At 46.0% G+C, this 17,679-nt stretch overlaps 1 protein-coding gene across 4 annotated transcripts in view; it reads right to left on the bottom strand.

Annotated features, from left to right (window-relative positions):
- GTF2IRD1 (GTF2I repeat domain containing 1) overlaps nucleotides 1-17,679 on the bottom strand; it is a 1,036,986-nt gene that overhangs the window by 595,278 nt on the left and 424,029 nt on the right. For all 4 annotated transcript variants that reach the window (XM_085649787.1, XM_085649789.1, XM_085649788.1 and 1 more), the window contains one exon: nucleotides 7,217-7,521. In XM_085649787.1, the coding sequence (XP_085505913.1) occupies nucleotides 7,217-7,521 (305 nt within the window). The remainder of the gene's footprint in view (nucleotides 1-7,216; nucleotides 7,522-17,679) is intronic.

Here is a 17,679-nt window from a genome sequence, read left to right as displayed (position 1 = left end):
GGACAGGCAAATGGCAAGTTTTCACTGTCCGTCACCACCAGGTAAAAACCTAGCTATAAGGGGCAGTGAAAACTGTACAATGACCACCTCACCATTGGAGAAAAATTCCATGACGAGGGGGTCACAGCTTTTTTTTATATTCATAAATAAAATTCTGCTTTAGGATTTTGTTTTTGAAAATAAAAAAAAGTTGAAAGTTAGGCGAATGGCTCAGTCATGTTCACAGAGCCGTCCGTCAAACTTTAAAAGCATTTGCAGAAACCACTGTGACTGCAATTCCTGGAAATGCAAGAGATGTCTGCTGGACCGGCAGACATCTCTAAATATGGCTGGTGGAGTATCCTTGCCATGGCAGGAGTAAAGTACTCCACCATGGCGATGGTACTTCATCTGTCCTCCAAAGTTGAAAAGCTTTAGTGGGGCAAGGTAGCAGGCTGTAACCGAAGAGGGCTCCACGAGGTTGAACAGCTGTTAGATAATAGCATGGGGAAGCCATTGGTATTAGTGGGGAAAGTACTGCGTGGGAGAAATTGGAATTTCCCACCCAGGGAAATCATCTTATCAGCCAGGTATAGCCTTGGTGCCCGGTCATGATATGATTTTATCACAGCTCAGAATCCTACAGCGGGGGAAAACAGTAGGCTGTAACTGAACATGGCTTCATGAGCCCAGATACCTTTTCCGTGAGGACCCAATGAATCCAATTGGAAGCTCTGAGCATGAGAAATTTGAAACTTTTGGCCAGTGGCAACAGGCAGATCAGTTTGGCAGGTTTGCCCGGGTTCTCGGAAATCTTGTTAAAAACATTTCGCAGTCCTAGGTTTTACGGGGTGGTAGATATACAGCCAGGTGCCGCCAAGGGTTCCAGGACCTCAGGAACAGCATTTTAGGGTCAGGACTCACTCCAGCATAGTCCAATGGCAGGATTCAGGACTGCCCCAATCGGAACTGGTCAGTTGCAGGATAAGGCCTCTTGTAGCTTTTTGGGTCCCTGTTGCTTGAACAGGAGCTCAGCCTTTTGACTCTTGGAGTCCACTTTTTCTGCCGGTGTACAACAGGGAGCAGGTCCAGTTCTTCAAGGGTTCCTCACTCAGGTCATAGACAGCAGGTTCAGTCCTTTGCGGATCTTCCTCAGCTCCAGTAGTGTTCTGAAGAAGAGGCCAGGGGGTGCCACATTTATTACTGGTGATAGCTTGTTTATAGGGGTGACGACCGGGCTCCCTAACCAATAGGGTAAGGCTTGCTAGAGGTAACACTACCCAGCTTTGCAGCAGTTCCTGTCTGACCCACAATGCCCCTAACTCCTAAAATCCAAAATGGTGAAACTCTTCTCCTCTGGGGCACAGCCTGTGTACCCACCCAAAGGTGTAGCTAGGGAAATAACCAGACTCTCCATTGTGGTCACTCCAAAGCAGTTCTGGGAGCAGCTCACCTCCCATTGGGACTGGTGCCTGCCTCACTGTGAGAAAAAGGAAGGAGTCTGTTCATGTGTCATCTGACATCTGCCTGTGTAAGGGGAGGCTCCTTTGAAGTAAGGATAATGTTACTTACCCGGTAAGTATCTGCTCTTGGCATGTAGAGTTGTAGATACACATGCTTTGCATACTCCTGCCATCTAGTGTTGGGTCCGGATGTTTGCAAGCTGTTTTTCTTCGAAGAAGTCTTTCCTAGTCACGAGGTAAGGTGACACCTCCTTTCGGTGATAGTGCGCATGGTCATCGACTCCATTGTTAGGGGAGGCTGGTGGGCGCATGTGAATCTACTGCTCTACATGCCAAGAACAGATGGCTACTGGGTAAGTAACATTATCTGTTTGAGGCATGTGTGCTGTAGATACACATTCTTTACATAGACTGGAATGCAGTATACTCCCAAAGCGGTGGCTAACCTGTAGATGTTGCAGTTGTCTGGAACAGTGTTTTCAGTACTGCTTGGCCAACATTAGCCTGTTGACGTGCTAATACATCTACACAAGCGTGTTTGGTAAATGTGTGTGGTGCAGACCATGTAGCTGCTTTAGATATGTCAGCTAGAGGAATTTTGCCTAAAAAGGCCAAGGAAGCCCTTATTTTGCGAGTGGAATGGGCTCTAGGGGGTATGTTTAAAGTTCTTTTAGCTTTAGCATAGCATGTTTGAATACATTTAACAATCCATTTTGCAATATCAGATTTAGAGATAGGATTGCTTGTGAGGTGGAGCAAATGCAACAAACAGTTGGTTTGTTTTACGAAAGTCTTTTGTTCTATCTATGTAGAATATCAAATCTATTTTAACGTCAAGCGTGTGAAGAGCGCGTTCTGCTACAGAATCAGGTTAGGGAAAGAAAACTGGTGTGGAAATTTAGCTTACAAACTGAACATTATCTGCGCCATCTTGCCTCTCCCCAGCGCCACGCACAGCGAATGCACGGCCGCCATTTTAGGCACCCCACTCTCTCCCCGCTCATTGTCAATCGCCAGCGCGTTCCCCTTGGCGCTGCGAGCATCCCCCGCGCGCTGGCCACCCCCGCTCTCTCATACAGGCCATAAACCCTCTCCTTCTGCGCGACCCTGCTACGGAACCACATCCGACCGACATCCCATACATGGTCATGCCTCTCCTTTGATAACCCCCTTCCTCTGCGCCCCATTGTCTGAACTGGTCCCAGGCCATCACCTAGCCCTGCGGATGCAGTTTATTGCCCCTACTGTAAGGGAAACACCCCACATCAAAGGGATTACAGTAGATCAAAGCCCCTACTCTCTGAGACCCGACCGGTCACACACACCCCCCAGGAATTGGCGGAATACCCTGCTGCGCAATAGCCATCTCCTACTGTGGGTGGGGTGGGAACTTCTACTGTATCTATGTGTGGGATCGGATCTGAACCGGGGCTTCAGGGGATATTCCCCCATACATCAAGGGAATCTCAAGAATGTACTATGTGTAATAAAGCAATAAACCAGTGTATAAGAGACCAGGTCTCAGAGATGCAGTTAGAGCACCTCGTGACGATACCTTGCTGTCTGATCTGATGTGTTCTGCTCCGACGGAATAAAACTTTGTTTCCTGCCTTCCAGTCTCCGGCGCCTGCCTCTTTTATTGGTAAATTATCGAGTGGTATGAGAGGCGATTACCGCCGGGCAAATACTTGAAAGGTTATCGACTGAAACTGCCGCTACCATTTAACACTGGTAACTCAGCCGATTGGTTTATATAAAAAGCAGAAACAACTTTGGGAAGGAATTTAGGGATTGTGAGTAGAACTACTCTGTCTTTGTGTAGCTGAAAGAAGTGTTCTTCTAAGGTTAATGCCTGAAGCTTACCAACTCTCCTCAGTGATGTGATCGCAATCAGGAAAGCAAACTTCCATGAGAGAAATTGCTAGGGGCATTTGTGCAATGGTTCAAAAGATGTACCCATGAGCCTTGTGAGAACAATGTTGAGATTCCAAACTGTAGCAGGAGGAATCCTTGGCGGTATTACTCTTTTCAACCCATCCATGAAAGCTGTGATTACTGTTACTCTGAATAGTGACAGATGTTGCTGGCTCTGCAGATATGCAGCTACAGCAACATGGTGCAAACGAAAAGATGTATGTACTAGTCTATTTTGCTGTAAGTGTAATAGGTAACAGATAATGTTTTGTATGGAAGCATCTAAAGGGGTTGATGTTGTTGTTACTGTAGTATACAACATATATTTTCCACTTTGCTGCATAACAAGCTCTGGTGGTAGGACTTCATGCTTGTTTAGAATAGCCATTCAGTCTGGTGGTAAACTTAAATAACCAAATTCTATGACTTCAGGAGCCAGATCGCTAATTTCAGTTCTTTGGAATTTGGATCTCTGATTTCTCCATGGTTCTGTGTGAGGAGACTGGAGGTGAGGTGCAGCTTTTGATGTGGAACTATTGACAGCTCCAACAGGGTGGTGGACCACGGTTGACGGATCCATGTGGGACCTACTAGAATTAGAGTGAGCGATGTTTACCTGAGTTTCGGAACCACACACGGAATGAGCGGGAGAGGCGGTATAGCATAGGCAAATATCCCTGACCAATTCAACCGTAGAGCATTGCCCTTTGAAAGCGGGTGTGGGAACCTGGAGCTGAAGCTTGGGCCTTTTGCATTTTAGGTTGCGGCGAATAGGTCTATCTGTGGAAAACCCCATTGTTGAAAGTAGGGAAGGAAAACTTGGGGATGAAGTTGCCACTTGTGAATTTGCTGTCTCCTTCTTCTGAGGAGGTCAGCAATTTCATTGTTTATCCTTGGGAGATGATCTGACAGAAGATAAGTCTTGGGATGGACTGCCCAATTCCAAATGGCTTGATCGAGTGTAGACAGTTGGAGAGAGTGTGTTTTGCCCTGCTTTTGCACATAATACATCGCTGTCATGTTGTCTGTTCGAACAAGTACAGTTTTGACTATGAGGGGAGTTTGAAAAACAATGAGTTCCTGATGGAATGCATTGTCGTCTGGAGGAAATTGTTTGCCCCAGTAAAGATCTGGATCATTATCTGCTGGGGGATCAATTGTATAACCTGTCCATGGATCCATAGGGAGATGTATCCCCCATTATCAGCATCGTCATCATCATGGTGAGATTGTGGAGAATCCTGAGGTGTAATTTGCAAGAGATTTGCAGGTGGAGGTGGTGGTGATGGTAGATGAAAAGGACTTGTAGCAACAGATTTCCTCTTTAAAGGAATCTTGTCAGAAGGGTCCTCATCAGGAAGCTTGCATTTGTGAGGCGGCATTGTGTGAATACGGGCAGTCTCAGGGTTAATATGTATCTTCTTTTGCTTGGGATCTGGTGTTAATGGGATAATGTCCAGATTCGGGTCCAAAGAGGTATCTTTATGTTTCGGCGCCGACGTTTTCAGTGCCGGCATAAGCTGGCCTTTCAGCGTGGAAGGTTTCAGCTCCAAAGGTTGCTTGGATTTCGGTACGGAGGATTTTTGCTATGAGCTGGACTTGTGTTTGGAACAGAGAGGCTTCGGTTCCAAGGAGGACATTTGACGACTCACTACGGGACCGAAAGGCTTGACTTTCGATGCCTGGCCTGGAGGAAACGTCGTCTCGGTGCCAACCTTGGCCAAGAGGCAGAGGTGGTGCCGAAGCCTTGTGTTTTTTCAGAGTAGTTTGTGGGGCCAAGGGGTCTTCTGTACTCACGCCACCTTGTCCCTGGGGCAGTTCCCAGCGTTGAAGTCTATCTTGAGCTCCGAGTCTGAGTCTTGTTCTGAGAATGCTTCCTCCTCCTCTGCCGCTGATGCCTCAATGTCTTCTTGGCTGGAATCTTGACTGAAGATGTCTGGCATATCTTCGATGCTTTGACGCTGCATCTTTCGTCGTCGACCATGACAATCGGAAAGAGTTTTCTTCAATCAAAACGATCTCAAAGCGTCATAGTCTTCTTCTTTGTGCTCGGGAGACAAGCACAAGTTGCACACTTCGTGTGAGTCGGAGCACGGATACTTCTCGTGGCACCCATGACAGAATTTAAAAGGAGTCCGATCCATCGACGGAGATCTGACTCGGCGTGGTTACCTTCCCACAACCAGGCCTTTGTCTCTGGCCTAGGAGCAGTTTTCACATTTCACTTAGGGCCATTCACCAATTGGGTGGCAGTTGGAAGGCTCATGTAAGTTAGCCTTTATGAGTTTTAGGCAGGTAAAAGATAAGTTTTTAAAAGTTACTTTTCCTTAATATTTATCAAACATCCAATGTCACCATTAAATTGGCCTTTTGATAAATACTGAAAAGAGTAGTTGAATCAGCCCTGAGATAGCAGAAATAATATTTAATATTGCTTCCCAGTGTTTCTCTATGGACCAGCCAGCCCTTCGACAGCAAAAATAGCTTTGCTAGTCACTTTAACGACATGGTAACATTAAGTTTCTACCCGTCCAGCATTTAAATAGAAGGCACCTTGTGAGCTACGAGGCCTACTTAGAAGTGACTTATTAATATTTAAAAGGAAGGTTTAGACCTGTCAAAAGAGTTTATGTTGACAGGTCGAACTGCAGTTTTTACACTGTTACATTCAGGCTACAATGGTAGACATGAAGCTATGTTTCCAATGCCACTGAAGTGACTGGCACAATAGGTGCTGTAGTCCACCAGTGGCATTTAACTTCCAGGTCCTGGGTACACTTTGTACTACATACTAGGGACTTATAGGCAAGTTAATTATGCCATTTAGGAGTACACCAATTCAATCAAGGTAAAAGAGGAAGCACAGGTACTTTACTACTGGTTAGTAGGAGTGCAGAGTTCTATAGCCGGAAAAAATATAGGGTTCAGCAAAAGGTGAAAGATCTGTGATGACCCCACAGAAAATGCAGATTTACTACAAGGGCTAATATGCACAGAGTACAACAGCCAGCAAAACAAATTAGGGCAGAAATCGTGAGGTACTCCATGCAAAGGGTGGCCACTTCCTACAGTATTGCCAAACAACATCAAATGCACCAGATCGTGGGACTCTACATCCATACCACTACATTGTATGGAATTATACTGTTCATGGTACCAAATATAAAATAATTATGCGTGATAATTAATTAATAGAAGCGTAGTGTAAGGAAAAGTTCAATACATTAAAAGATGTTATAAACCACATGTAGTGGTTGCGGTGATTCAGTGTCTCACAAAAGTTTCACTCGATAAAGTGAAATACAACGATCAGAACACAGCTCCTAAGTGTCTTTATGCAGTAAACGCGTCCCTTCATAGATCCTAATAAACACTGTAGTTATCTTGGGTATCTGACAGGATTCATCCTTTCTACTTGTAAATAAATAAGCACCAACCCTGAAAAAAGCTACGAGGATCCATGGCAATTATGTATAGTAACTTTTCCCCTAGTCTGAGATTTGTCATTGTTAATCATAACGAAGAATTTTCAAAGTCAGGAAATAACTACCCCACCCCAGTATCTGGGCTACACTACTATCCTTCAACAATTTTTAGGCTACAATTTTATATGTTGCTGCAGCAAAAACTACGCCAGAAATGTGTGTAACTTGTACCTGAATCAATCAATTGTATTTGAAAGCTTCCTAATTTCCATCTTTATCAGTTCCTTAACCAAGGGCATAAAATAGTCACATAGACTGGCAATATCCCAACCATACAAAGGCAGAAAAACATGCCTCAGTTGTGTAGAGAGATCACACAGCACAATGTTTGGGCATACAAAATATCCAAGAAAGCATACTAAGTGAAGTCATTACCACAAGAATCTATGTAGTCATGCAAGGCAGAGGTCTTCTGTTCTTCTGGTGCTCTGGAGAGGAGCATCTCATTGGCAGCATTCAGTTCATGGAGGCTGTTGGGCGCTTCCTGCTTAAGGTGAAGGTGGTTTGGTAGAGGTATGCCGTAGATGACATTATTCATAGCTCCAGTAGATAAGGGATCGTGACTGGCAGATTTGGTGACCTGAGGGATGAGGCAGGAGTCCTGACTTGGTTTGGACACTAAGGCAACACGATTCAGATCTACTCCAGATGGCAGCTCTCTGCTGGACTCATCTGCCAACCTGAATATGAAGATAAAGATGACATCAGTTTTGTGGTCAAATGTAAAGACGCGATGTACTCTAACAGACATGCCAGGACTACCGCAGGCATGCACACACCCACACACACTTACATTCACATAGGTGTATGGCAAAAGCAATATTGTAAATGTTTATGATTGAAAACTGTATTGCAGAAACGTACATTCTTTTCTAGCACACAAAAGAGGAGGAGTTGTTCCACTAATATGGTGTATAACACCATAATTCTATGTCAGGACCGGAGGTGAGGATTATGCTATTCTTTCTTCACTTTATTGAATAGCAGCCATTTGGAACAAACCACTATTCCCATGAACCATAGGAAATAACAACAAAACAATAGAGAGTCTCAGTCTAGAGCGTCCATGCTCTGCACCAATCACAGGCTCCCAATGTGCTGGTAGTCCCCTGTCTCTGGCCATTCCTCCTCTTTCTTCGCTGCTTGCAGCCAAGATAAGTCCAACCTTTTTTTCTCTACTTGTGTTGTGATATTGTTTATCCTGTATTACTGCTTTATAGTCCTGTATTGCAGCGCGTAGCGCTTTACTTCTGCGCTGTTACTGTGCTTGGGTTTGTTGCCCTTAGGCACGTAGCGCCGTAGCGATTTAATTGCCGTTTACCTCACGGCGGTGTGCAGGCGGCGCGCGTGTTAGGAATCGTTCGCTCGCCGTGTGTTTTTCTATTTTGTTTCAGGTTTGTTTTCCCTTTCAGCGTGTATATGCTTGTGAGTCCGCCGCTACTCGGCAGCTCGCGTTCGGCTCCCTAGCAGCCCTGTTCTTTGGTGCCTGCAACCCGCGGTGACAGCGCTGCCTCATTAGAGGGCGCTTGGGTCGCGCGCTTGATGCGGCGTGCGTGCTCCGGATTCCGCGCATTCCGACATCGCGTCTGGATCTGGAGCACTGCTGCAACGCGAGCCTGGTCTGGTCTTTGCCTGCTGTGACACCCCTGACCTGGGTCTGTTGTATATCTGGGGAATTATCCCTGTGTCTTTCGCTGGGGAATTTTTCCCCTGCTGCAGTTGTTTGTTACGCCCCCTGAACGCCTGTAATTACGGGTCGGTACCTGCCGTTAGGCAGTTGGCAGCAGTCTTGCTGCTTATTTGAGGTCCGTATTTTCTAAGCCAAAAACGCTCCTCTTTGGGGAGTCAGTATCGCAGACAGAGTCTGCTGTGGTCCCGTTTTTGCTGCAGGCTGCCCTTTCAATCTATTGGCACCAGGGCTGTTGGGATCCAGGGCTTAGCCCTTTGTGTTATTGTGTGCATTGCCCGCATTTATCAGGCTGTCACCCAGCCCCCCCTTATTTTCTGAGGTATAATCCCTCACCTGATTACTGCTCATCTTCCCCTGGTGCTTGGTGGTTCACCATGGCGCAATTCCAGGATGAAGTTTATGAGGATGACCAGTGGGAGCAAGACCCCCTTGCGGCCCTTCAATGGGACGATGATTTCTATGACGCTGTAGACGCGTACATCCTCAAAGCGGTGGAGCAGGCTATGACACCCCTTGAACAGAGGTTGGTTCGTAAAATAGATCATGCCTGCGATCGCCTGGCTAAGGCTTCTCAAGGCCTCTCACCCACCGCGATGGATGGCGCGTCTAAACCTCAAGGACGCCTACCTAATGATCCTGGTTTTCCCACCTCATTGTCTGTTTCTTCAGTTCTCCTGGAGGGGCAAGACTTACGAGTTCACCACTCTGCCCTTCGGCCTGTCCTCTGCTCCTTGGTGCTTCACCAAGGTCCTACGGCCGGTGATCGAGCGTCTGCGGACGTCGGGCATGAGACTCATCGTCTACCTAGACGACATTCTTTTGATGGCTCAGGATCCTCGGACACTCTTGTGTCACCTGCAGTCGGCGGTCGACCTCCTTCAGAGCCTCGGGTTTGTCATCAACGAGGCCAAGTCTACCCTGGTCCGGTCTCAGACGGTTCTTTTTCTCGGCTTTACGATAGACTTCGTGGAGTCCCCTCTCAGCCTTCCCTTGCGCAAGATGACGAAAATTCGTCACGAAATTCGGAGGTCTTTATCCCAGTCTCAGATCTCTCTCTCAGACAGCTTGATCGCATTATCGGTCTTCTGTCTGCCTCCATTCAGACAATTTTTCCAGGCCCGCTTCATTACAGAGCCCTTCAGTGTCTCAAGGTGCAAAGGCCTTTCTTATTCCCACAGGCTGGCTCTCTCAGCGGATGCCAGCGAGGAGCTCAAATGGTGGCTTTCGCACATGGAGACGTGGAATGGACGAGTGATTTTCGGGTCCAAACCAGATATTGTTATAGAGTCCGATGCGAGCAGGTCCGGCTGGGGTGCGCGGTGCGGCGACTTAGCCACGGGAGGCGTGTGGGCTCCGACGGAGCAGAAATTACACATCAATTGTTTGGAGCTTTTGGCAGATTTGTTCGCGATACAGTGCTGGACCAAGGACTCGATCCAGTCCTGCGTCCTCCTCAGGATGGACAATGTGTCGGCGGTCCGGTACATCAACCATCTAGGGGGCGCGCGCTCAGAGGCTCTCTCCGATATGGCAGCGAATTTTTGGCAGTACTGCCTTGATCAATGGGTCTCGGTCACAGCGGAGTACCTTCCGGGCCAGGACAACCGGGAGGCGGACTTCCAGTCGTGGCATTTCCAAGACGGGAGTCTCTGGAAGGTTCACCCGGGAGTATTTGAGGACCTCCAGAACCTCTGGGGGCCCTTTTCGGTGGACCTTTTTGCCTCCCGTCTAGTTCACCAGCTTCCCCGGTTCTACAGTTGGAGGACGGACCTCCTTGCAGAGAGGTCAGACGCGTTCCTATAGAACTGGGGGGAGGAAGCGGGTTACGCCTTTCCCCCGTCTGCCATGATCACGCGAGTGACAGCCCAGGTGAGGCACCAGAAAGCGGATGTGGTGCTCATCTCGCCGATTTGGAGATCGCAAGTCTGGTTTCCAGTTCTTCTGGAACTTTCTTAGGATTTCCCAATCCCACTCCCCCTGTTTACGACTCTTCTCCTCGATCCGACAGGGAATCCTCATCCTCTCATCAGACAGGGGTCTCTGACACTCATGGCATGGTGGATTACAGAGGACGATGGGCGGTCGCGGGCCTTTCGGAACCGGCTGCGGCGTTCATGGCTAGAGCCTGGGCTGACAGTACCGTCAAAAGATACCGGTCCTCCTGGGGGCGGTGGTGTCGTTGGTGTGTGCGACGGAGTGTCGATCCCATGGCAGCGGATGTGATTTTCATCTTACATTTTTTGTCCTCTCTAGCGGAAGGGGGTTTGGCCTATCGGACCATTAATACCTTTCGCTCCGCTATATCTGCTGGGCATGCCATGGTTGATGGCTCACCGGTCGGGGAACACCCATTGGTCTGTCGTTTGCTCTGTGGCATCCGTCTGTCATTGCCCCTGAGCTTCGTTACTCCCAACTATGGGATGTGAATAGGGTGCTGAATTTGCTGCTTTCCTGGCAGCCAAATAGGTTCCTTTCTAGGAAGGAGCTTTCCGCGAAATTGGCTATGTTGCTTTGTCTGGTCTCTTGCAGACGGGTCTCGGATGTTAGAGCCCTGGATGTCTCGGGTAGAATCCTTTCCCCTACGGGGGTTACTTTTACTATCCATAGACGGACTAAGTGTGGAACGAAGTCCATCTCGTATCCCGCATTTCCGGATTCCCCTAAACTGTGTGTGGTTGCTTGCCTCAAGGCATATGAGGAGATGTCGGAGGAGTTTCGCCCTACTGGGGAACGCAAGTGGCTCATTTCTTTCAAGAAACCTCATAAGGCTGTGTCTTCCCCCACAATTGCTCGCTGGGTAAGGTGGGTGATGCACGAAGCAGGGATCGACTTGCGTGCGTTTGGAGCACATTCTACGAGAGGGGTGATGGCCTCCAAAGCATTTACCATGGGAGCTCGTCTAGAAGACATTCTGAACGCAGCAGATTGGTCTTCAGACTCTACCTTTAAGCGGTTTTATTTCAAACCAGTTATCGATATGGCTCACTTGGTGGTGAGTAAGGTTTAAACGAGCATAATCCTCGCCTCCGGTCCTGACATAGAATGAAATATGTCCTAGCTATCGTAACGGAAAGTTTCAATTCTATTAAGGACTCGGAGGCGAGGATTATCCCACCAAGGGTACAAGTTCCTTGCTGCTTTCCCTCCCTCGTATTTGAGTAAGTAAAGTTTGGTTTCTTTACCTGCTTGGTTTGACAGTTTTGGTTGCTTGTTTTAAAACGCTTTGTTCCACAGAAGTAATCCTTAGCCATTACTGTCGCGGATGTTATGCGTTTAATTCTTGCAGGAGATTCCAACAAACAAGATTCTTGAGGTGTCCGGTGGCTGACCGAGCGACGAAAGAGGAGGAATGGGCAGAGACAGGGGACTAACAGCACATTGGGAGCCTGTGATTGGTGCAGAGCATGGACACTCTATACTGAGACTCTCTATTCTTTTGTTGTTATTTCCTATGGTTCATGGGAATAGTGGTTTGTTTCGATTGACTACAAATGGCTGCTATTCAATAAAGTGAAGAAAGAATGGCATAATCCTCGCCTCCGAGTCCTTAATAGAATTGAAACTTTCCATTACGATAGCTAGGACATTTTTTATTCTACATGTTATGTTCGACTAATATGGTGTATAAAACCATAATTTTACCTGTTATGTTCAACTGCATATACTTTGCGTTCGATGTTACAACATCCAAAATACTTACTCCTGAGATTTGAAGGTCTAAAAGTTTCTCTAAGTTTGGGTGTTTTTTTGCGTTAGGTGAACCAACAACTACCACATATTACTTCTTTAGACCCTCCATTATTTGAGGCAGCAGACAGTGGCAGTACTTAGGGAAGTCCGGTTCATCTGTGTGGTCAAGAGTGAGCTTTCCTGCCGTATGATAAACATTTTGTACATCAACTTCAAAACTACCCGACACACTTCTAAACATACAGCAGTATGAAAAAGTTGCCGGTTTGGTGGTTTGTGCACTTATTAAAGAAATAAATAACAAGGGTACTCTGCAAGCTCAGACACATTAGGACCTTAATCCCTAATCCCAATAAACCAATAGGAACCATCACTCAACACTAAACAGAACAAAGCCATCCTTACACAGACCAGACACAGTGATACTTGGCCACCATGACAGCAGTCAGACAGAAAACAAGAATGAGAGTTCAAAGGCATTGCCAAGAGGGCTATAAGACAACACATCACATAAAGACGCTACAAAAATACTGACGACAGAACATATGTAGCTCTACATGGGGCTTGCTGGAAATGCCAAACACATACTGCTTTTTCATCTCTTCAAGACTGAATTCTAGACCGTTGCATCACAGCAGACATTAAACTCTTTCCTGGATTATTTTCCCTCATTCCAATACTCCTACGACCCTATAATGTTAATGTAACTCTGGCACCAAATCAGTCTGTCCTCGTAGTGCAAATGTGTAGTTTCATTCTTTACTGTCACGGCTCACCTATCACAAAACCACTCTAGGGTCCCGGATACAAAGCTGTAAATTTCTCTATAGCCTCTCTTGCCCAACTAGTGGAGTTCGACTGAGAACACGGAACATTCTGTTTCTCCTGCAGCTTGCGCTACTTTTTGAACAAACTGACTTTGCAGCGCACAAGAATTGCTTGCCTTTCTTTGTGATCTTCCATGGTTGCATTAGATGGTTTGACTCCATCTTCTAGTTTGGGAAATTCTAATCAAAAGCTCAGGCATTCAGATGAAATGATCTTCACAGTCACTCTATTACCTAGGTTCTCTTGAGATGACATGAATTACAATATTAAAAGATAAAAACTCCAGAGACTACACAGAAAATAATGTTGGTTCTTAGCAATTGTGGTAGCATGCAGCACAACATACTCCTGTATATCAATATGTTTTTATTATTTTTGTATTTCATGGGCTTTGTTTTACAATGAGCCGCTATACAGTGGGAACCTCTGCTACAATTCCACTGACACATACCTGACTTACAGATGTAGGACTTAGTGCTGATGCAGCAAGAAGCAGAGTCCAAGCGTGGCTGAGTGAGATTAACCCATAAATGCTGCCTACCATATCCCAGAGCACTAAGGACCCATAAAACATTATTCAATGTAGTTTCCTTAACTATTATATCCTTCAAGTGCAAAACAGCACATATGTGACACACAGTGGATATGTATGTCTCAAAGTTGTAGACACAAATTATGAGCTTATCAGATAAGGCAGTGCATATGCCCAATATTGTACACAGACTTTAGTATTCTGTTCATTTTCTTTCGTCTCAATGACAGTAAATAGGTATAACTGGAAGACAACAATACAGTTTTTTGCCCAGGGTCACGCAATCTGATTAACTGGGAAAACTTTCACCTCTTGATTTCCAGAGTCGACAATTGCAGGAAAGTAGGATCTGCTTTCATGGTTACCCCCACTTTTTGCTGGTGCCAGTATGTTTTTAGGCCGAGCCTGGGCAGTGCATGCACTGCTCTGCAAGGCATGCTGTATTCAGGTATGGAATTGAAGCTCCGCCCATTTCCCCACCCATCTTTTCAATTGTCTCCTGTTACTGTCCTTTCTAAATCGCTGCTATTCATTAATAAATAGGCTTAGTAGTCCCTCATTGGTACCTTCCCATGAGGACTGGACTTTTTACTTGTGTTGTTACACGGTCTGCTTTATCTAGTCTTCAAAGATTTGCCCCTATTCCACCCACTACGTGCTTTCCTACAAGCAGCACGCTGCCCGCTTTTATTTTAATTAGTAATGGCGGTCCGCTTTAACTATAGCGGCTGCATTTCTTTACTTCTTCACTTTGGCAGCGTGGTCCGCTTTAAGTATAGCGGCCGCGCTTCTTTATTTATCTAATTTGCCAGCGCAGTCCGCTTTAGCGACCGAGCCAGACAACATTTTTTTTTTCTGCAGTGAAAGCCCCCATACCGTGCTTTCCCTTATATAGTGGCCGCACCCCTTTCTTTAGACGCTGCTGCCGTTTTCAGGATACAGCGAGCTGCGTTTAAAGAAAGGGCCGTGGACACCATTAAAGAGAAAGAAGGGCGTGGGGCGCTTTTACCCCCCAAAAAACATTTGTTTGTGAATTTTTTTTAAGGCAAAAGCACCCCATGCCATACTTTCACTTTAATAGTGGCCATGCCCCTTTCTTTAGACGCAGCTAGCTGTAACCTGTTTACGTCAGCAGCGTCTAAAGAAAGGGACACAGCCACTATGAAAGTGGTCTTGCATTTGCAAGAGTTTGAGCTATTGGCATTAGAAATGACAATGTCTTTTATATATGTGTTGGTTTTGAAAACACATAAATAAAGGCATTGTCATTTACAATTCCAATAGCTTAAACTATCACAAATGCAAGACATATTGCATTGTAAATACTTGTTTGAATAGTCTGACTGGGATCATGCTAATCAGGAACCCAGTCACTGTGCTTCCTCCCTAATTTAACATGGTAAGTAATTCTGTACGTACACAGTTGGCTACTGGTGTACCCTAGTATATGGTCCTAAGGTAACCAGGGCATGGGTACACCAAGGGTCTCCCATGGGCTGCAGCATATATTGTGCCATTCATGAGAGACCACTCAAACTCTGACTACCGGCCTGCCATTGCAGCCTGTGTAAGTTGATGCTAGCACCTCTTGCGACAGATATAAGTTTTCTTATATCTGAGATCACTACACTTAAAACCTATAAGTCACCCCTAAGGCAGATCTTTCAATCCTGAAGGCAGAGTACTGAGTTATAAGTGTGAGGGTGCCCCTGCATGAGCATGACATCCCTACAAACCCTGTAGTCGATTCTCCAGGCTTTGTAGGTGCAGCAAGCTATTTTTATACATATAGTGGCCATCCTTCATTATGTGATGGCTAACTATGTAGTGGCTGTGCCAAACCTGGGCATGTTTGGTATCAAACATGTTGGAATCATACCCCAACACCGTTACCGGTGTTGAGATATGATTCCATGAACTGGGGGGCTCCTCCAGGACGGCCCCAGTACTCCCGGCACCAGCCTTCCAGGGTCTGCCAGCATGCTTGTGCTGCTGCCAGCACGATTCTGCCCTCCTGCTGGTGAGTTGAGCTCAAGCAGGGGAAGTTAGAAGGAACAGTTTCTTACCTGTAACCCCAGTTTTCTCGTAGGGGTATTTCCATGATAAGTCATAAGCAATTGAATAGTCCCGCCCAAGTGCGGGGACCCCAGAGCACATCTTTAGATATATCTTCTTAGGTGGGATTTTTCACCTTTCTTCAGGAAAGCCTGCAAAGACACTTAAGAGATAGAGAGACGATAATACAGCCTAAATACATAGGCTACACTGGCCGCATCTTCATCGTGAAGTGAAAAAAGGGAGCCAGTATACTATATTTTGTTACCATTTTTGAAGTGTTTAACACACAGAAGAATCCCTTTCACAGAACTACTTTTTGATTATAGAAATGATAGGAGAGGGCAGAATAACGCCATAGGCTGCCATTATATGTCTTAAAAATAAAATCTGTGCCTTAAAGTATCCAGAGACCACCAGTATCCCATCATGCACAGCTAGTGGCAGTTACTTCAGTTCTTTTTGAGGGCGATGAGAAGTGAATGCATGTTTTATGTTATGGATCCCTCTGTCTATTCCACTGGGGAGGAGGAAGGGTTGCTTATGACTTATCATGGAAATACCCGATACGAGAGAACTGGAGTTACAGGTAAGAAACTGTTCCTTCTCATGTAGAAGATTTCCAAGTATAGTCATAAGCACTTGAATAGACTAGCATGCCCATCCCTATAGAACGAGGTGGAAGAGACAGAGAAAAAAAAGGAATGCAGATTTAAGCAAATTGGGTCCTAAGGGAAGTCACCCTACTTGAGCATCTGACTTGGCATCCAAGTCTAAGCAGCAGTGTTTAGGCAGTAGCGTTTAGTGAATGTATGAACTGATCTCCAGGTTGCAGTCTTGCATATCTCTGCAATGGGTTTATTACAAAGCAAAGCCGCAGTAGCTGCCTTACTTCTGGTAGAGTGAACTTTAGGTTTACCAGACAGAGATTTATTAGCTTTTTGGTAACATGGTAAGATGTAGGAAACAATCCATCTGGAGGTGGACTGCTTAGGAGTTGCTAGACCTGAACGGAGAGCGCCATAGTACACAAATAATTGGTCAGATTTCCGTTGATCCTTAGTTTTATCCAGATAGAATTTTAAAACCCATCTAACATCCAGGGAATGAAGAGATCTCTCCGTTGGAATAGATGGACGCTGGAAAATGATAGGTAAAGAAATCGCCTGATTTACATGAAAATCCGAAACCACCTTAGGGAGGAATTTCGGATAAGTCCTCATGACTATTTTAGATGCATGAAACACTGTGTATGGTGCTTGACAGCAAAGTGCCTGGATTTCACTAACTCTGCGGGCCGATGTAATAGCCACAGGGAAAGCCGTCTTCCAAGACATGCTGAAGAGATGCCTTATGTATGGGTTCAAAGGGATCCTGCATAAGACGAGAGAAGACCACATTAAGCCCCCGAGGAGGAGAAGGACTTCTAATGGGAGGAAAAACCTTCTTCGAACCCACCAGGAAATCTCTGATGACAGAAACTCTGAAAAATGAAGTCTGTGAAGGGCATTTCCTGTAGGCAGTTAGGGATGCCAAGTGAACCCTAATGGATGAGGATTGAAAGCCTAATTGTGCCAGATAGAGCAAATATAGAAGGATGACATTTTCCTGGTAAGAGGTAGGATCCTCAATTCTTCAATGAACACCAAATACAGAATCTCTTCCATTTATAAGCACACGTGGAAGGCCGCTTTGGTCCTTTTTGATGTCCATGCAGTTCTGAGGTAAGTTCAAGTGTCCATACTGTACTAGCTCAGGAGCCATGCTGCCAAATTCAAAGAGGAGAGGTTGGAGTGCACCATCTGGCCTCTGAACTTCGTTAGCAGATCTGTTCTGCATGGAAGCCTGAGATGTGGATGGATAGACTGGTGAAGGAGTTCTATGAACCATCATTTTGGCCCATGACTGCGATAGCTTGATGAGAACTGCAGGGATTAGGGGAACTGGAGGAAAGGCGTGGAGAAATCTGCCTGACCAGTTGATCCATAGGGTATTCCCCAGGGTTCCCGGTTGGTAGTACCTCAACGCGTAGCTTTGGCATTT

This window comes from Triturus cristatus, chromosome 3_2 (genome assembly GCF_964204655.1).
Source record: "Triturus cristatus chromosome 3_2, aTriCri1.1, whole genome shotgun sequence".
In the NCBI taxonomy this organism is placed as follows: domain Eukaryota; kingdom Metazoa; phylum Chordata; class Amphibia; order Caudata; family Salamandridae; genus Triturus; species Triturus cristatus.
Note: the sequence above shows the minus strand (reverse complement) of the source record. Positions and strands in the feature narration are given on the sequence as shown.